Raw genomic sequence first — 20,285 nt, forward strand, 5'->3', positions numbered from 1 at the left:
TATCTGGGATGGTTTTTATTACGGCAAAGCTTGACTCAATCAGCCTCTTGGTGCGCAGGCAGGTTTGCAGTGGGAAGTTTCCTCGTTCTGTCATGATTGTAAAACGGGAAAAACGCACCCAAAAAGTCATTTCAGCCCTGAGCTCCCGTGGCTTTTCCAACGCAACACTGGTTACCGAGGTGCGTGTGAATTTTGCGCTGGCAGGAGAGGCCGAGCCAGCAGCTCGCAGGGCTGAAGTTTCCATTCCTCAAACTCAGGTACGGCACGGACAGCAGCGGTGGGGGCTGCCCTCCCTCCCTGCCAAGACCACCTAAGAGGAGGAGAAGTTTATCCTCCGCTGGCTGCTCAGTATTCGCAGCCGCTGCGTTGAGCTGGCTGAGAAGTTTGCTCCTCGCTGTGCTGATTTTTAGAGCTTTCTCCTCGCTGCCAGACTGCCCCGAAGGTCAGGCCGGCCGCCTGCTCAGCGCAGGGCTCTCCTGCTCCCCTGCTCCCCTGCCCACAACGGCAGCGCCTGGGGAAATGCTGACCCTTGCTGTGATCTGCACTGCAGTGAGGAAGAGGAGGAACTGGGGCAAAGACGAGTGACCTCTGACATCTGCGGAGCGCGAGTCAAACTGAAAAATACAAACAGAAGAGGATAGTAGATTCAAGAGACTCACAACCAGGCACTTTCAGGAAGGAAACGTTTGTTAGGTTCAAAGGCAAGCACATGCTCCTGCGCTTCAAGCGGCGCGGAAGGCGCTGAGGGGGCGGCCCTGCAGCGCTTTGGGAGCGGGCAAGCAGCTGCAGGCTGGCAGGATTGTGACTCACAACCGAAAACAAGACACGGAAACAGCCCTGCGAAAGCAAGCGGAGGCAGCACGGGGTCGTTACAGCACAACAGCACGGGGTCGTTACAGCACGGGGGTCGTCACAGCACAGCCAAGCTCAGCTGGGAGTTTCTCAGCAAGACAAAACGGCTCCTGACAGGGGGCTGCTTCCAGGAGCTTCTGCGGGGGGACACGGACGGGGCTGGCGGGGCGCTGAGCCTCTGGGGAAAGGCAGGTGCTGGCCCAGTGGCACGCTGCTCTCTGGAGCCTCTCTGCCACGTCGGGGTTTGTCGGCGTGCGATGGGCTTGGGCTCTTGGAAAGTGGCTCCCGAGGGTCCCCGGGTGGAGGGTGGATAATGTTTGGGCGTTGCCAGGCAAACGTTCCCTTTCACTGCCGGAATCTCGGTCCTGTCACCTGCTACTAAACCCTGGTGGTCACACCAAGGTAATTCTCGTTTCCAGTGAAATTCCCCCGGACAAAGGACGTCTTGTGGATTAAATAACAGCCCGCGTGGCTCACAAAGAGGCACTGCACGCTGCGACCCGCAGTCTTACAGGCTGCGATTCTCCAATACATTTGAGAACAAGCGGAACACGCTTCATGCGATGAAACACAGGTATTGTGCTGAGACTTCTCGGCAGGCTGCGGGCGCTGGGGTCAAGCCAGCAGCGCTTGGGCACCCCAGACATACTGTGAAGTCACCCACCACCAGTAAACGCTTCCCTCATTACCCGTCTCTCAACGCAACGAGTGAATTCCTGGGGATTTAGCAGAGGAAGGGCGCGGCGGCGCGGCCTCGGACACGCGGCCTGTCCGGCCCCGACGGCCGAGGAGCAAGCGCCGAGCTCTGAGCGCGGGGTGCAGGGGGAGGCCGTGGCCCAACGTGCTGCCGGGGGGCGAGGAGCAGCGTGCTGCCCCTTTAGAGCAGGTGGCTGCCAGCGCTTCAGCCTCGCTGCGCGCTCAGCATCCCCGCGTGGTTTGTGCTCTGCTCACTGCGCTTCCCGACGGGTCCTACGGCTGGTCGAGAGGCATCGACTCAGCGAAGGGGTTGGGGTGGGAGGGACCCTTCAAGGTCATCCAGTCCCACCCCCTCCAGCCTGAGCTCGGGTCGCTCAGAGCCTCGCTCAGCCTGACCCTGAACGTTCCCAGGGACGGGGCGCTGACCCGGCCCAGTGCCTCACCACCCTCCCAGTAGAACATCTACTCCTCAGATCTAGCCTGAATCTCCCCTCTGAGTTCAGAACCATCACCCCTTGTCCGTCTGATGGTCTGTCCCACCTTTCCTACCCGCCCCTGCGGAGCGCCGCGCGGCCGCAGGAAGGTTTCCCGGAGCCTTCCAGTGCTGCTCTGCTCCAGCAGCCGCGGGGTCGCTGCAGGGCTGCCGGGGAGCAGCCGAGGCCGCGGCCCGCCGGGGACACCCACCTCCTCCTCTGCCACCACAGGACTGTCCAGCAACCCCAAGGACCAAAACTGCAGGCGGAGGCACAAAGCTAACACCATCCCAACCCGGCGAGGAGCCGGGCCCGGGGCTTCCTTTTATTATTTACATTTTGCCTTCAAATTCCCCAGGGCAGGGACAGATTTTGTGTTAAACGGTTCCACTCCTGTCTAGCACCGTGCGCCCTCAGGGTCAGCCACAAAATGTTCCAACTCTTCCTTTATAAATTCATGGGGCAGCCGGGTTAGGAGCTACGAGACGGGGACAGGACTAGTGCGTGGCTGGGAATCCTTCCTGGCCAGATCCCTTCCCTCTGGAACAGCCCTAAAGCAGACAAGAGAAGCGCAGTGCTCTCGGCAAAACGCAGGAGTAAGAGAGCGCCGAAAGGAGAGGAAGCACAAACCCTTTTCAAGGGCGAAAGCGCGGAGCTGGCTCTCCGCAGGGGCAGGGGGCAGATGCTTTCTGTGTCCTTTCCCTGCCTTCCAGCACCCTGGAACTAACTGTGTCTTCTCCGAATCGCTTTTATGCTTTAAGGACAGAAAGTCTGTCCTGGCTTTCAGAGGGAAGACTTTAACCCTGACACTGCTTCTCCCGGAACACGGGGACAACGGGAAGCGGCCGAGATCTGAGAAGCAGCTGAAGTCACTCAACGTGGTCAAGGGGAGAAGTTCTTGGCAGCTCAATGTGGACAAACCATTTTCTGTTTTTTCATCCCACCCCTTGCAGTTGCGTCTGCGAGCACTGTGTGGTGATAAAAGACATAAAGACTGCACGTCTGCTCCCTAATAAAAAACTACCCACCGAGTTCAGGCTGCCACCTGCCGAGCCCAGCCTACGCCTGACGCAAGCTGCGTCCTAGTGAGTAGAGGATGAGTGGAAGAGCGTATTCACGACTAGAACGAGGTGGGCAAACGCCGGTTTAACACAAAACTTCCTCCCTTATTGATCCGGGGGGCAGCTGGGCCGGGCTAAAGCAGAGGACGGCGTAGGGCAGCGCTACGGTGCGCGCTGTCGGAGCAGGCTCACGGAGACGGTTCCAAGTCTCCCCTGCGGGTAAAACCCACTGGGATTAAAGCTTCCAGCGAGCAATTTGGGGGGCCACCGGCCACCCCTGGACTGCAAATACAGCGCAGAAGCTTTTATAGAGCGCGAGGATGTGCTGGGCCTGAGATGAAACAGCTGATCTCGCCGTGACTCAATTCCTGCGCTGGAGGAGCAGCAGTTTGAGCGATATAATTAGCGCAGTAATTTTTATCCGTGCTTATTTTGGCATTTCACGTGGCCCCTCGCAGCAGAATCCACCCTCCCAGGGGGTTTAGTTCTGTGCGGGGGGTCAGGTGATAGGAAACATTCCTCGCTCCCAGCGGAACAGGAACGGGAGAGAGAAATCTCCCCCGCGGCCCTCGGGGGAAAGGCTGCGCTCAGAGCCCCGCGCCGGACCAACGACCCCACCTGCGCCCAGCACTGGCTTAACCACATCCTTTCAAAGCTTAACAACAGAGCGGTGGGATGGCTGTGGCAAGGCCCGAGCTCAGCCAGGCTGGGCACGGCACTTACTTGTCGAGGCAGGCAACGCTGAGGCACTTTTCCTGGGGCTGAGGCTGCGGGGTGCTGTCGCCGGCTGCAGCGGTCGTGGTGCTGGGCTCGTTCTCCTGCAGGATGGAGTCAATGAACGTGGAGGGGGACAGAAGAGTTTCAACAGCGGGAGGGTTCCCTGGGCTGGCCTCCTCTACCTGGGGGCTGCAGGTGGGACTAGGGGGTTCTTCTTTGATACGGACCACGGGGCTACTCCTGAGAGAAAGAAAACTGGTAAAAATCTCACGCTAACACATTTCTAAGATCTGCTTCCACACAAGGGGGCAAAAAACTCCTTCCGACTGCTGGTGCCTCTTCACATGCAAAGCCTCAAAGTCAGCTACAAAGAGGAGGCTGAACGAGCACCTAAACAGTTCTGATTCTGACCCAAATCTGAGCACCCAAACAGTTCTGATTCTGACCCAAATCGAGCACCTAAACAGTTCTGATTCTGACCCAACCCGAGCACCTAAATAGCTCTGATTCTGACCCAACCCGAACACCTAAACAGTTCTGATTCTGACCCAACCCGAACACCTAAACAGCTCTGATTCTGACCCAAATCTGAGCACCTAAACAGTTCTGATTCTGACCCAAATCTGAGCACCTAAACAGTTCTGATTCTGACCCCAATCTGAGCACCTAAACAGTTCTGATTCTGACCCAAATCGAGCACCTAAACAGTTCTGATTCTGACCCTAACCAGCTCCCCTGACACATCACCCTCGTGTGCTCTTTCTGCCACCACTGTTCACAGCCCTGTGCGTGTGAACTTCTGGGAAGCAGGGTGGGATTTTTCTTTACCAGTCTAGGGAAAACAACCGAGTGTTTGAGGTGGATGTAGCCTCACTAGCAGAGAAGTGGCACAGCGAGGATGCCCTTCCCTAGAGTGGCCGTGGAGAGGCCGGAGCAGGGGCTGCGGTGGGGGAACCGCTCCCACGAGTCGGCGGAGCGACGCCTTGGTGCAGACAGAGCCTGGGACCCACCTCTGACACCAGCACCCAGGTGTTTTCAGATGGGCTGTTTTTATGGGAAGGGAGGATGGCTCCTTCGGTCAGCCCTAATTTTACGGCCCAAACTCACTGATTTGGGGGTGTAAGAGGTGCAATTAGTCCTACTGCAAAGGACAGCAACTCCAAAAGGACAGAGAAAAGGGCCATTAAGCAAACATATGGTCTATATTTAAGAGCGAGTGTTCCTGGCAGAGGGTATTAAAGGCAATAAATGGCATTTGTGGGTGATTCAGCACCTCGGGGGAAGCGCCAGTGCCAGGAATAACCTAATAAAGAGGAAGAAAAGAAGAATTCGGAGACCACAAGGTGCTGGGGAAAGATGGGCCCTTTTTGCTGGGGAGGCTCAGAAAGTCTGTGAGCTGCTGGGGGCTGCACTGCCGCAGCGAGGGGCTGTCGCTATGGGGCTGAGCACGACCTACAGGGTCAGAGGGCAGCTCCCACCTCGGCTGGGCCTGAGCTGAAAACGCTGCTGCTGGGCACTGGCTGATCTGTGTTTGCTACAAGATCCTCAGCCTCTCTGCCCATGGCGTTTGGGACAGAGCTGTCACGGTTATCAGCTGTTACTGGGGAATGAAGCTGCTGCTGCACCTTCTCCTCTGCGCAGGGCAAAGCTAAACCTGCTCCCAGGGCAGTGGTTGTTTCACGGGACAGAACCCCAGAACCATCTGGGTTGGAAAAGCCCTCGCAGCTCCTCCAGCCCCACCATGACCCCCCCCCCGACCCTTCCCAACTCCCCCAGATCCCTCAGCGCTGGCTCAGCCCGACTCCTCAACCCCTCCAGGGATCCCGGGGACTCCCCCCTGCCCTGGGCAGCCCATTCCAACGCCCAACAGCCCCTTCTGCACAGAAATCCTTCCTCAGAGCCAGCCTGACCCTGCCCTGGGCAGCTTGAGGCCATTCCCTCGGGGCCTGGCGCTGGGGCCTTGGCTCCAGAGACTCATCCCCCCTCTCTGCCCCCTCCTGGCAGGGAGTTGCAGAGGGCCAGGAGGTCTCCCCTCAGCCTCCTCTGCTCCAGACTGAACCCCCCCAGTGCCCCCAGCCGCTCCCCAGCAGACCTGTGCTCCAGACCCTGCCCCAGCTCCGTTGCCCTTCTCTGGCCACGCTCGAGTCATTCAATGGCCTTTTTGGGGTGAGGGGCCCAGAACTGAACCCCCTCAGCGAGGGGCGGCCTCCCCAGTGCCGAGCCCAGGGCTCAGATCCCTTCCCTGTCCCTGCTGGCCACGCCAGTGCTGACACAAGCCAGGATGCCGTTGCCCTCCTTGGCCCCCTGGGCACACTCTGGCTCATTCTCAACCCCCCCAGTCCCTCTCTGACTGGGACAGAGCACACAGGCCAACGAGGATGGTTTCCCTGTACAAACCGGTGTGACCCACCCCAGCTAGGCTCACGCTGGACAGGGGAGGCGGAGGAGTGAGGGTGGTTTGGAAGAAAGAATGAAAGCAGAAGAAAACCAACCAAGCAAAAATGTGCTGAGGTGGTGGCATCCTGAGCCAGACTATCCCAGAGGGACAGGTCTGACTCTCTGCAGAGCCCCAGTGAGTTGAGCAGGGTTGAGGTCAAACACTCTGAACGTCCTTGGGACCAAGGACTGTGCTCATGGGGGATTTTTAACTGAGGAAGCTCGTTCTTCTGGTGTTTGACCGCTCAGCTCACTGGGAAACACGTTCTCCCACGCAGGAAGTGTTGGATTTTATGGGAGCAAGGGCTTACCTTTCATCGAGGCTGCCGCTGGGAGATGCTGAAGGGCTGGACTGGGCTAGCTCGGTCACGTCGGAGATAATGGGACCAGAGTTGGCTGAAGAATCCGGGGAGTAGAGGTTGGAGCCGCTGTATGCTGGGGAAGAAGCCTGAAATGACAATCAGAGCATTCGTGGTGTGAAGCACTGGGCACGTACCCGCCACCGCCCCGCAGCGGGAGAGGAGGCCCCTGGGCACAGCCCGGAGACACACGGCTCCCACCCCAAAGCACTACTGGGGGGGAAAAAAAAAAAATAAAATCAGACTTCTGTCCTGTAAACTTCATTTTCTTGGAAATAATGAAATTTAAAAAGTAAAAACGTTGTTTTCTTTTTCTGGATTGCTCAGAACTGGGCTTTTACAAACCCAGATTTTCAGCTTTCCTCTTCCACTAAAATTCCATTCTTTTACTCCTGAAGTTGAAATTCATATGACTGAGACCTACAGAGGTAAGAAATACAGATTTTCAGCTTTCCCCTTCTTCTCAAACTCCATTCTTTTAAACAGAAGTTGACATTCATACGGCTGAGACCTACAGAGATAAGAAATACAGAGATTTCTACGCGGTCACAGCACACGGAGTGGCTGCTATCGATCTCCTTAAGGGAGATATTCGAGTGAACCCAAATCTCCTCCGTTCTTTGTGTATCAGCATTTGTCAGCGCAGGACACAGAGGAAACTCCAGATGAGAAGATGCAGCCGGGAGTGTCCGAAAGCCCGTAGGGACGGGGAGGATCCCCCGGCCCATCCTCAGGGGCAGGGAACGACGTGGCTGCCTCCCCTCTGAGGTCTGCGGGACCGCACGCCCCGCGCTGCCGTGCCCTTCTGCATCACCATTTACCACAGCGCAGACGCGGCCCCTCACCTCCCTCGTTAAAAAAAATTTAAAAAAATAATCACCCCAACTGCTTGTACAGGGCTGCGCGGGACCCCCGGCTCCGCCTGCACCAGCCCAGCGGGGCCGTGCCGGGCCCGTCCCCGTCGATGAGAGCGGCCGCCACTGGCCCCGGAGCTTTTCTACAAGCCCAGGGGCGCCGAGCAGCGTGCGGCAGCGCCCTGTCCTTGGAACCCAGCACCGTGCCCCGTCCCCGACCGTGGCGTTGGGGCTGTTTGTTGTTTCTGCGAGCCCGAGGCCGCGTTCTCCAGCCGAGAAGGGCGCGATGACGCGGCCGCAGTTACACACCCGGGGGGCACGGGGGGACCTGCTGCGCGGCACCACTGACGCCACATCAAGTCCCGGCGAGAGGCACTGAGCTCAGCTTTGTCAAGGTCAGGACTACCAAGGCCTCGGCACCACTAAGGTCTTGTGCCACGTTAACACTCTTCTTGTGAAAACACAAGGGTTTTTCACTGTCAAAGCAGGGGCTGCAGCAGTGTCAGCATCCAGCCTCCTCGCTGGCAGCTCGCTCTGAAAAATCGCCCAACTATCATTTTTTCCCTTCTGTTCGGAGCTGAAAATCACAAACACTGAAGTATGAGAAAGGACGACCACCTGCGTTTCCCATAATTGGGACAATCCAGTGATACCTGGAAGAGCTCCCGGCGGTTCCGCGTTCAGTATTTGCTGCGTGCAAGAATAAAGGCCCTTTTAAAAAAAGAGATCACAGGGTGGGACGGGAGCTGGAAAGGGAACAGAGAGCTTCCACGGAGGGTGGTCGAACTGCAGCACAGCTCTTTAATGGGGCTTTGCTATTTTGGTTCTCTGCTCAAAAACCCCTCAGCTCACCTCGGCACACCAGGGCAGCCCCACGGCGGGGGCCAGTGCCTGGAACCCGCCGTCCCTGCGGCAGGACTCTGCCCTGGAATTGGGGACAGCTTTTATCTCGCTGCACACCGGTGATGTGAAGGCTCAGCTACGCTTCCAGCTGGAAAGCCTCGCCCCTGGGCTACGGCACTGCCAGAGGCTCAGTGTAAAGATTCACCCAACGGCTTTGGCCAAAAACCACCAGGTGGCTTCCCGAGGCCAGGGGTGTCACAGCCCGAGGGAGACACCCCGAATTAAAGTGGGGCAGTTCCCCAGAGCCGATAGGAACCGGATCAAACAGAGCATCTAAAATGAAAACAGCCGTGTCAAGGCACAATCCCAGAACCATCTGGGTTGGAAAAGCCCTTGAACTCCTCCAGCCCAACCATGACCCTCCCCCTGACCGTTCCCAACTCCCCCAGATCCCTCAGCGCTGGCTCAGCCCGACTCTTCAACCCCTCCAGGGATCCCGGGGACTCCCCCCTGCCCTGGGCAGCCCATTCCAACGCCCAACAGCCCCTTCTGCACAGAAATCCTTCCTCAGAGCCAGCCTGACCCTGCCCTGGGCAGCTTGAGGCCATTCCCTCGGGGCCTGGCGCTGGGGCCTTGGCTCCAGAGACTCATCCCCCCTCTCTGCCCCCTCCTGGCAGGGAGTTGCAGAGGGCCAGGAGGTCTCCCCTCAGCCTCCTCTGCTCCAGACTGAACCCCCCCAGTTCCCCCAGCCGCTCCCCAGCAGACCTGTGCTCCAGACCCTGCCCCAGCTCCGTTGCCCTTCTCTGGCCACGCTCGAGTCATTCAATGGCCTTTTTGGGGTGAGGGGCCCAAAACTGAACCCAGGAATCGAGGTGGGGCAAATTGAGAGGGTCAGCAGAGGCCTGAGGCGATTAGAAGCAGAGACCAGCAGCGAGTGCTGACCAGGCAGGCCTCTGGGAGTGCCACCAGTGAGGTTTTGTAGCCCTCAGGGCACGGGACGCGGCCTCCAGCCCTCGTGGAAGGTCAGAGCCCAGGGTGCGAGGCACACGCAGCGCGAGGGGGTTCAAAGCACCGTGTCTGACACAGGGTTCATGTGCAGGCGACGCTGCAGCTCGTGGGTCGGGAGATGAGCATAAGCGACCCCGCCACCCTCCGCTGGCTTTCGAGGCTGAGCAAACTCAACACACGGAGGGAGCTCGTCTGCAGGAGGATGTGGAGCCAGCAGAAGGGTTTGGAAGAAACTCCTCGTGTTTGTTGGCCACGGGAAGCCACGCATCAAAAAGTGCATCAGAAGGGGGGAGAGTGTAGACGCAGCGTCAGGATTCCCCGGGAACCAGCAGCAATTCGGAGGCCAGCCCGGAGGGTACATTTACAGACTCCCAGAATGTGTCAGCGTGTCCCCGAGGCCACGTCCGTAGCGAGGCAGCGGGGGACACACGGCATTCGCTGTCACAAACTGCTCATAAAAACCCAACAAACTGCTCGCGAAGAGAAGAGGAAGCCTCAAACAACTCGAGCGGGACGCGCCGCGGGGGGAGAGCGGAGCGAGCTCTGCAGAGGGGCTGATGGGCCGTTTCTTTACCCCTCCCTGCCTCCCGTCGGTGCCCAGAGACAGAACTCACCTCACTGCGGGGGGACAAGTCACCGAGAACCTTCTGGAACAAGCTATTGCACAGGCGTAGGAAACGTTATATAAAGGCAACACCCCGCGTGTGTCTGTGACCCAACACCTATGGACTGAGCTTGTTACTCCACGACACCGCGGGAGCCAAGGGCGGGGGCTCCCCTTTTCCTGCCCCTCCCCTCTTTCCTCTTCTGCTCTCTCTTACATATATTCACTTATATAAGTTTTGTGCGATCAGGTGATCGTTGACGTGTTGTTAGGAAAATTGTCTCATCGCCAAAGTGCCTTTATTCACTCTTGGAAAGTTCCCAGTTGCTTGAAGGTTATTGGTTGATTGAAGGTTACTGGTTGATCGAAGGCTACCAGTTGATTGAAGGTTACTGGTTGATCAAAGGTTACCAGTTGATTGAAGGTTACTGGTTGATCAAAGGTTATCATTTGATCGAAGGTTACCAGTTGATCGAAGGTTACCAGTTGATTGAAGGTTACCCATTGACTGAAGGTTATTGGTTGATCCAAGGTTGCTGGTTGATTGAAGGTTACCAGTTGATTGTTGCCTAACTGTCTCCGTTCACTCACTAAGTTGTCAGTTAACGAAGCATCAGCACCGTCATTTCTCCGAGCCGAGCTCTGCAGAGCAGGGACTGCCCCTTCCACCGCTCCCAGCCTCTCGGGGAACCCAAGATTCACCCGCCTCGTAACCCTCTGTGGGGGCCGAGACATTCACCCACCGTCATGAGGCCGAACACGCCCACATCCAGCCGTGACGGCCTTTCCTCTGGACTCTGCACCCATGAGGTCTTTGGGGGGCAGCCCTTCACCCCGACAGCTCCTGCCTGCTCTCACCCCGTGCCTCCAGTTCCACAGAATCCCAGAATCATCCGGGCTGGAAAAGCCCTTGCAGCTCCTCCAGCCCAAGCATGACCCTCCCCCTGACCGTTCCCAACTCCCCCAGATCCCTCAGCGCTGGCTCAGCCCGACTCTTCAACCCCTCCAGGGATCCCGGGGACTCCCCCCTGCCCTGGGCAGCCCATTCCAACGCCCAACAGCCCCTTCTGCACAGAAATCCTTCCTAATATCTAGTCTAAAGTTCCACCCAACCTGCTTTCCCGGGGATTCTCCTGAGCACACTCTGCTCTTCCCGTTTGGCTCACTACTTCCACGGACACAATTTCAGCCCCATCGCTTGGGTCTTGGCTACTTCAGGTCTGTGTCTCAGCCAGGCTCTGCCCCACACCACCTCCCCTGGCTGAAAGCAGGTTTCTTTGGAAGGAGTAACGCAAATTATACGCGGGCACACATTAAGTAGGCAAATGTTTCATAGACTGACCAACATCCGATGCGTTTTTTTGTTGCAAAACCAAACCACGGCCCGAGCTGGCTGATGGAAGCCAAGCAAGGAGGCACCACTTCCATCCATCACCGCTTCCCGTGGAATTCAGACAACCCCGAGGCCAAACCCTCTGCCCCGGCACAACTACGGGGGGAAATCACCAGCGAACAGCCCTCTCTCCCCGTTGGCTGAGCTAGAACACAGCTGCCACCTTCGAATCTTTTGCCAAAGCAAACAAAGAGGTTGTGAGCGGAGGGTTGTACAAAGGCAAGACCCACTGGAGAAGAGCCAAATTCCCAGGAAGCCGCGTCCCCCGTCGCCCCGCTCCCAGGCCCGGCGCACTTACTGCGTAGGGGGATGCGCCGTGGACGTGCTCCAGGGAGTACTGGCGGCTGTATTTCGGCATGGAATGTGCTGAACTGCTGTCGTTCAACATCAGGGGGCTGTGAAAAAAATTCCCAAACACCACCGGAGTTACTGCCGGCACCGGGTCTTGGGCACCACCTCTCCCCCTTGCCCTGCAGAATCCACCCCCCGGCCCCCAAACCCCAGAACCGGGTACTTGCCCCCACCCCAAGAAGGTCTGGGCATTCTGGAGGGGCGAGTGGCCACGGGGGCGGCTGCGCCAGAGGAGCAGAGCAGGCAACCCCACGACGCAGAGAACACAACCAGCCCCCGTGACCGGCCCCTGGGCTACGCCGGGCAGGTCTGTTGAGCAGAAATGGAAAAACTGAGGCCTCAGAGGACTTTTTTTAGAGTCCCTGGTCACCTCCTCCCGCAGGCCTGTATTGTCAGCGCTCTGCTTGGCTTCATTCTCCACGGCCAACTGCTCCAAAGATGGATTACGGGTGGTCAGCTGTGACACAGCCACTTCTGTGGCCCTTTTCAAGTACTTGAGTACTGTGGAGAAGCCCTTTCTCCTTACAAGATAAATCATTTCAGCATGTCTTGGACGTTATCACCGTATAAACCACTATGTTCATTAATAATAATCGAGCCTGCTGTGGTGTTGTCTGCCATATGGTGCTGCTGGGCACTGTTCAAACACAAAAGGACAGCCCTGCGGTTCGACAGGCAACGCGGGGGCAGGAACAGGCACACGGCTGAGTTATCTCCCAGTTTGTACGTGAACAAGAGTAAAAAATGGGGTGGAGGAGAAGCTCATCCCACAGGATGAGACTGGAAGAGCAGGGCCCGTTCGGCCTAGCACAGGGTCGGGTGAGAACCAAGAGGAGAAACACATGTAAAGGCTGAGGAGGGAAAAGGGGTTGTGCTACAGTGGGACAAAACCAAGTAACTATTAATTGGTCAAAAGCACATTAACCTGGGGACGTTCTTAACCACTGAGGGCACCGACTGGTCATCCAGAACAACCAGCAAGGGGCAAAACAACCCCCAGCACAGGTGGGGACAGGTGTAATTCCTTTGTGATGGTGTCACAGCAGCCTGTGGGGACAGGAGGCCGCTCGGGACGGCCCGAGGTTTCCCTTGGGTGAAACGAATAACCAGGGTGGTGCCCAGGGGCTGTCTGGGCAGCGCAGGACCCGGCCCTCCCTACGGGCGCTGCCGAGAGTTCCGCACGGGCACAAACACCTCTGGGTACGAGGTGCATAGCAGCGTTAACTGGTTTTGGCTGGAGCAAGTACTGGAAGGCTCACATGATCCCAGTGATCCCGCTGTCCAGTCCTACCCCACTGGCAAGGCTGCTACAGGAGACAGAGATCTGGGGGACCCACTCTGCTGATCCTCTCTTTATTCTCTCAGACAGGGAATCTTTATTCTGGATGTAGAAATGCAGACTTACATCTTCCTCTTCACCCCAAGAATACGGTTGGATTGCACCAATGAAATCAAAAACTGGATAAGCTGTGAGGAGAAGAAAAAAAGAAAAGCTGTTACGGTGTGTGTCATTCTGGGAGCGATCTGTGCTCTGGGCTGAGCCTGAGCTGGGCAGCGGGGACACGGCGGCGCTGACCACAAACCTGAGCACAAAGGTGATGGCTGGGGGTGAAACCACTACAGAACCCCGGAATCATCTGGGCGGGAAAAGCCCTTGAACTCCTCCAGCCCAACCATGACCCTCCCCCTGACCGTTCCCAACTCCCCCAGATCCCTCAGCGCTGGCTCAGCCTGACTCTTCAACCCCCCCAGGGATCCCGGGGACTCCCCCCTGCCCTGGGCAGCCCATTCCAACGCCCAACAGCCCCTTCTGCACAGAAATCCTTCCTCAGAGCCAGCCTGACCCTGCCCTGGGCAGCTTGAGGCCATTAGGCAGCAGCCAGCCCAGCTCTGCATTGGTAACAGCGCCAGCCCAAATTTAGCCTCTCCCTGCTGGATTTCCAGAATCGTAACAGGAAGAAAACACGGTGATTAAAATTATTCTTGAACGGAATTAACGCCGCTGCATCCCACCGATCCGGCCTCGCCACCACGAGCACCCCGTCCGGAAGGTCGGGATTTACCTTATTGACAACTTTCTGCTGTTGAGCGTGCTTCTGCCTCAAGCTGGCTACTTCCCTCCACAACGCCTCGTTCTCGCTGCAAGACAAGAAAAAAAGCCATCTGAGAAAAAAACCCAAAAAAACAAACCAACAAAACCACCACAACAAAAAACCCGCGGTCTCTCAGGCAGAGCAAATAAAGCGGGGCAAGTCGGAAAACCGCGGCAGGGGATTTGCCGACATCTCCAGATACTGGCTCATTTACAACCTCCTGGGGCCGCGGGTGAAATTGTGTTCATTAAGTCGGCGTTTGCCATCCCCTGAGCTGGCGGGGCTGCGGGAACGGCAGCTATTCACACGTGGGCAGTAACCCAGAGCCGTGCCCAGAGCGAGCGAGCAGCTCACATCTGCTCCAAGCCATTAGGGTGCCCTTGTGGAAAGGCCCCCGGTGACCCAGCTCAATCTCCTTGATCTGGCCCAGGTGCACGCAGGGCTGGTTATAAATCGGCTTCTCTAGAGACCGAGGGGCTGGGGCGGGGGGGAAGGCGAGGAGGGTCCCGGCAGAGACCTGGGCTGCGGCGGGACGGAGCGGCGGCTGCACAGCACCTGCCCCTCGGGTTCCCCCCCTCCCCGCCACGCAGCAGCAATTCCCAAACTCCTGACGCTTTTTAGAGCTCCCTGTTTGGCTTTTCTACGCCTGTAAACGAAAACAGCAACGATGGGCTTTGTGCGTTCTGTGAACATAAAAGACAATGGAGAAACGAGCAATAAACCTGCAACGTTCTCTCCGATTTTTAAAGCCACGAGAGCTCCAAGCTGCTCACAGGTGATGTGGTTTGAGTTACACGTTTAGCTGACCGCAGCACTGATGTGATCTCAACGCCACAGAGCCGCTCTGCACCCAAACCAGCCACTTCCAGCCTTTTCTGGGGGGACACCCCCCACTTTTCAGGATCTTTCCTGCTCAGGCCAGATTTTAATCCCCTCCAGAGGGGTTTGAACTAGCGGTAACAATCTGGGAGAGGCTGGATGGCTTCCCTTGGACTTCAGGGAGGAGGAGCAGGATCACGGAATCATCTAGGTTGGAAAAAACCTGGAAGATCATCTGGTCCAACCACCTTTAGGATGGTGGGGCCTGGCAGGGCCTGCCCAGAACGGGGCGGCCAGGGGCCCCCGGTGCGCTTTATGATCCAAGGGCAAGGCGAGCCCTCGGCAGAACAAAAGGGTGGGTGACAAAACCTCAGCGAGGGAAACCTCGCACGAAATCACTCCAACTTCCTCGAAACAGGCCTGTGCTCGCCGACGCATCAAAAATGTCGGAGTAAAGAAAGTAAAGAAAGCGTTTGCCCCTCGGAACGGGGAGCCAGCCGGCGCTGCCTGCCCGCAGCACGGGGCGAGCTCCCGACCAAGGGGCTGCGTTTTGGCTCCTGTCGGTGTTTCGGCAGCAAGACCGGCAGCGTGGGGACACGAGGGGCCTCAGGGGCGGGAGCCGGTGCCCGGCTCCCCCTCGTATCGACGGGTACAGCTGCGGTTATCTCAGCTGCACCATCGCTCCCCACGCACCAGCTGCCAATTACGCGCACGGAGGATTGCTGCTCCGGGCCCCAGCGGGGATTTGGGGAGGTCTGTAAATTAGCCAAGCTCTTCCTCGGCACAGACCATCTGAACGCGGCTCCTCGATTCGCCTCGGGACAGAAAAGCGCATCGAGGAAGGGCTGGGCCCCCGTGTGCCAAAGGGAAGAGCCGCAGCCCCGCGCCCGCCGCCGGAATCCCAAGGGTGGGGGGCAGAGATGAAGCCGCCCTCGCAGCGCCGGGCGCTGCCCGTGCCACACCTGAGCCAGGCCCAGAGGTCAAGGGCTGGTGGATCAGAGCCAGTGATGTACCGTGAAAGGCAGAGAAAGAAGGTGGCAACTGCTCATTAGGCTGCGGGAGGGAAACAGCTGGACACGAGGTCCCCGAAGGGTTAAACTGATCTGAGAGCAGCAAAAAAACCCCACAACCCGTTAATACTTTCTTTAGCACACTGTTTTACGAGGCAATTAAATGCCGGTGAAGAGTTTACAAGGGTCGGTTTCAAACATTTTCATTTCGGGAGTTATTAAACCATCTTTGAAGCCTTTGGTTTATACCGTCTCTTTACGGGACTGCATAAACCCGACCCTGCTCCGCACCTGCCTCTCCTAAACCGCGGCTCCCCCCCTGCCCTGCGCAGCCCCCCCGGCCTTTCCGAGCCTGGGACCAGGCCCAGTGGCCGCAGAAAAAAAGGTTTGTGGCTCGGAACAGCGGACAAGGGGCTCCTCTCTCTTGCAGCCGGCCGACGAGCGCAGCCTGGCCCTGGTTCCCCCTTCCCCACACCCCAGCACGGGCTCTGCAGGCAGAATCCTCCCCCCCCCCAGAAAACCAGTGTCCCCCAGTTTAAGAGCAGAGCTGTAGGGAGGGAGCTCGGGACGCCCGGGCGCTTCTGCCAGGCAGAGAATGACATTTGTTATCTCCCGAAGCCAGGAGAGACGCTCATTTATCACCGCCGCCGGACGAGGGTCCTCAGGAGAAACGTCCATCCCGCTTGAAAAACAGCCTTTCCAAAGAGCTTTAATTACCAGTATACACTCAGGAAAATGGTCGTTACTCTCCTTTCAGATAAAATTACTCGGCGTAAAAGCCGCGCTTGACTTCACAGCCAGCAATTTTTGAAATAAATGACTATTTTTTTTTTTTTTTTTAATCCGGTATTTTGCAATTTAAAGAAAATGCAGGCTTGCAAGCTGTCACACTCTCGCTGGGGCTGTGCTGCTGCTCGGCTTTTTTCTTAAAACCAGGTTTTTACAATCAGGTAACTACAGAAGAGAGTCATCTTCCTCTGTCTGAAGGTAAACTCCAGTACTCAGCTGCAGAACGCAGCCTGCGCTGTGCACAGCCTGCACGGAAAAAACCCTCAATTCCAGTTTTCTAAATCCCCTGCTTTGGGGGTTTGAACGCTGGAGATTCAGGCTAAAAAAGACACGATTTGCCACTGCAGCATGTGACTGCGACCGTGTATGAGCACACTGCGTGCCCACGGAGTTTGCATTTGAGCTTTTTTCTGTCCTACGATATTTTTATCTCCTGCCACGAGGTTCTTCGGGATTTATTTAGAAGCGGCGCTGCAGCACGCGGTGGATCCCTCCATCGTGCAGCACACAGATGTTCTAGTGCTTTGGGTAAGAGCATGTAGAAAATAAACCTGGATTTCAATCAAGGAAACCAATCGAGATCTGAAGGGTCCCGCTACATCTGTATTTGCTTGAAAAGAAATAAACGGGCAAAGGCAAAGATCTTCATTTAGGCAGAGCGTGGGCATGGGGTAAAGTCTGGGGTCCCAGCGGCCGTTTTCCAGCCCTCTCGGTGCCACCAGCTGGTCCGGGGGGAGCCCCGCGCCCCGCACAGCGCCGGGTTACACACCCAAAGGCTTTAAGGGCTCCTCAGAACGTGCTGAGGGTGGTTTTAGCCTTCGGGAGCAACACCCGACCCTGTCACCGGGGCTGGTGCTGCACCCCCGGGGTGATCTCAATCCGGGCACAAACCACAGTAGCTACGGCTGTAAAAATGAGTGAGAGCGATACGGGGGGGGGTGGATGAAAATTACCCCCAAAATAAGAAGCGGGACCCAGCAGCAAACAGCGGGCCTGAGCCGAGCGGTGCCGCGCCGAGACACGACCGTGACACGATAAATGGGGGTTGTGTAAAGCACCGACCCGGTGCCCCAGAGCAGTGAAGTCAAAAGACAAAGCGAAGGCGAACAGGCAGCAACTGTTCCCTCTCCCTTCTGATTTGAGGCCGGGGATATCAGCTGAAGTCAGCAGCTGGCAGATTCAGCACAAACAAAGGGACACGGTTCTCCAGACACCGCGTAATTAAGATGCAGACCTCCGCTGCCGGATCCCAGGAGCCCCCGGACAAAATCACACAAAGGAAAACAAATCTGCCGAGGACCATTAAGTACGGGGGCATCACCTGTATCTCAGGAAGCTCCTGGCCTGTGCCACCAGTGCCAGGAGATTGCTCCCGGAGAGCAGCGCTACGGGCCTGCCCTGAGCCTTCCCTCCTGCCCTTGGCGATCCCAGAATCATCCGGGTTGGAAAAGCCCCTGAAGCTCCTCCAGCCCAACCCTGACCCTCCCCCTGACCGTTCCCAACTCCCCCAGATCCCTCAGCGCTGGCTCAGCCTGACTCTTCAACCCCCCCAGGGATCCCGGGGACTCCCCCCTGCCCTGGGCAGCCCATTCCAACGCCCAACAGCCCCTTCTGCACAGAAATCCTTCCTCAGAGCCAGCCTGACCCTGCCCTGGGCAGCTTGAGGCCATTCCCTCGGGGCCTGGCGCTGGGGCCTTGGCTCCAGAGACTCATCCCCCCTCTCTGCCCCCTCCTGGCAGGGAGTTCTGGCCAAAACAGAGCTGGAAGATCAGGACCCCGTGGTTCTGAAGCCCTTTCTCCAAACCGAACTCCTGTCTGCAGTGAAATCCCTCCTCAGAGCTTTCCTGCGGTGTCTTGCAAACCGTCACTCTTCTTTGCTCAAACTAATCTTTAAGCTGCTTTCTGATCTCGAGCTGCCGGGCCCTGGGCTTTGGTGCCTGTGCAGCCAGAGAGGAGCCCGCCTATGCAGGCAAGCCTCAGAGGGCAGGGTTCGGATGCCTCGAGGTCCGGTACCCACCCAGGGAGGGTGAAGGCAGGGCTCAGAGGCAGAGCTCAGGGCAAGCCAGACTACCAAGGCCGAGCTGGCGATGTGCAGGGTGAGGCACGGCCCAGACCGTCACCCCTGTAACACCAGCTGTCTGGTGGAGGGAAGCAGCTGTGTCTTCGCTCGCACTAAATCAGCTTCTAGCCTAAAAAAAAGCTATTTTGAGTCCTGTGTGCTGCCAATCTTTAATCTCCAGCAGGTATAACCTTTGCGGGGATTCACTTTGGGAAAGAGCAAAATAGCTGGAAATGGCTCTTGCTTTAAAGTCTGGAAATAGCTCAGGAACATGGAATATTAATGACTGCCCCCCCAAGAGAGACCGTGCGCATTCTGCTGACTGAACGGGGATGCAAAGCAAGCATCAGCGGGCATCAGTGCTGCTTTTGCTTTCTTTTCATACCCGCAGGGAGCTCGGAAGAGAAGGCAGGACTTTGTTTCTGCAGCCCAGGCAGCGCCGGACCGCGGCAGAGGCGGCGATAGCGCCCGCAGACGGCACTGCTTTTCCAACCCCCCGGCTGACAGCACGGAGGGGTGGAGCAGCGCACGAGGAAGAGAAGTCGTCCTCAAAAGGCAAAGTTTGGTTTTGAGACCGAGTCGGTTCCAGCAGCCCACCTGTCCCGGAGCAGCGAGAGGCCCCGGCTTCGGGTCTGAAGTCAGCGCCCCGCTGCCTCGCGACCCGGGCACAAAGACACCATTTCTGGTTGGTTTTCAGTAACACGAGAAGAGAGATTAAGGGAAAGTCTGACCTTCCTAATAAAAGCGATTTCCCCGTCTTTTATACTTATTTCCCTGCCCCGGTTCTGCATTTGGTCAGCACCCAGCGCATCCATTACTGCAGCAGACCAGAGCTGCTGATCTCTTCACTTTCTCAAAGTATTTAGTTTCTCTTAATGAGACGAATCCTGTTTTCTTTTTATGGAGAAGGACACAGATGACTCCGGTGTTCAGAAAATTCAGCTACTCTTTGCAGACGAAAAGGTTCATGCGTTTTGTAGATCTAAATACTGAGACGTTCAACGCTCCACAGAAACTGCCTGTTCTCAGTTCCTCCGTTTCCACTTTTTCAACATGCCTAAAGGTAACAATTTCAGGAGCTTTAACGACCTCTGCTCTATCATGAAAGCAGCATTTACTTTTGTTGGAGTAACGAGGTAGGCGTTTTTGTATCATATTTACAAGACAAAAGACCTTTTTGTTTCCTCAAGGCTCAAGTCGGGGTCTTAACCACAATCTGAGTCTTTTATTAAAAAACTAGTACCACGCAGCAACAGGATGGGTTATTAGGTTGTTAGCTTGAGAAAGAAAAATCTTTTTAAGCTTCTCCGTAATTTTGTGAGGAGTTTAGCTAATGATAAGGTCCTCTGATTACAGAGGCAAAACCCCCTTCCACCTTCCTCATCAATCCTGGGAAGGAGTCAGAGGTAATCGAGGCCAGGGAAGGAACAAACGCTCCCACTGAATAAACCCGCAGCACGCCAGCGCCCCGAATGCCAACCCCTGCTGCCGTGGCCAGCGCTGACACGGGACAAAAAGGTCAGCAACCAGGGGGATCAAAACCACGGACAACCTCTGCGAGAGGAATGACGGCAGAAAGGCGAGTTCTTCGAGCTTGGCCAAGAGATCAAAGGGGATATGTCAGAAGCTCTACAAAATCATGAAAAGTACGGGGGGAAAAAGGACTTGTTCCCTCTTTCAAAAGAGCTAGAAGTCATCTGATGGTTTTAACAGAGGAGTATTTTCACTGCACAAGGCAATTTAATTGCAGAACTCACAGCCCTCCGAAGTTTGCCTCCACAGATAAACTGACGTCCCACAGAACACCAGGAACCGTAACACACCGGCACAGTCGCCTCTGAAATGCTTCACGGCACAAGGCCAGAATC

General features: G+C 56.7%; 1 protein-coding gene across 4 annotated transcripts in view; it reads right to left on the minus strand.

Moving 5' to 3' along the window:
• HSF1 (heat shock transcription factor 1) overlaps nucleotides 1-20,285 on the minus strand; it is a 71,897-nt gene that overhangs the window by 9,470 nt on the left and 42,142 nt on the right. The window contains exons 5-11 of one of the 4 annotated variants that reach the window (XM_074898277.1): nucleotides 13,711-13,786; nucleotides 13,053-13,114; nucleotides 11,595-11,691; nucleotides 6,547-6,683; nucleotides 3,982-4,039; nucleotides 3,806-3,900; nucleotides 528-614 (exon numbers count right to left, since the gene is read on the minus strand). In XM_074898277.1, coding sequence (XP_074754378.1) covers nucleotides 528-614; nucleotides 3,806-3,900; nucleotides 3,982-4,039; nucleotides 6,547-6,683; nucleotides 11,595-11,691; nucleotides 13,053-13,114; nucleotides 13,711-13,786 — 612 coding nt within the window. Of the gene's footprint in view, nucleotides 1-527; nucleotides 615-3,805; nucleotides 4,040-6,546; nucleotides 6,684-11,594; nucleotides 11,692-13,052; nucleotides 13,115-13,710; nucleotides 13,787-20,285 lie in introns of all 4 variants that reach the window. The other 3 variants (XM_074898279.1, XM_074898276.1, XM_074898278.1) reach the window with 3 other exon arrangements.

Source organism: Athene noctua, chromosome 2 (genome assembly GCF_965140245.1).
Source record: "Athene noctua chromosome 2, bAthNoc1.hap1.1, whole genome shotgun sequence".
Lineage (NCBI taxonomy): Eukaryota > Metazoa > Chordata > Aves > Strigiformes > Strigidae > Athene > Athene noctua.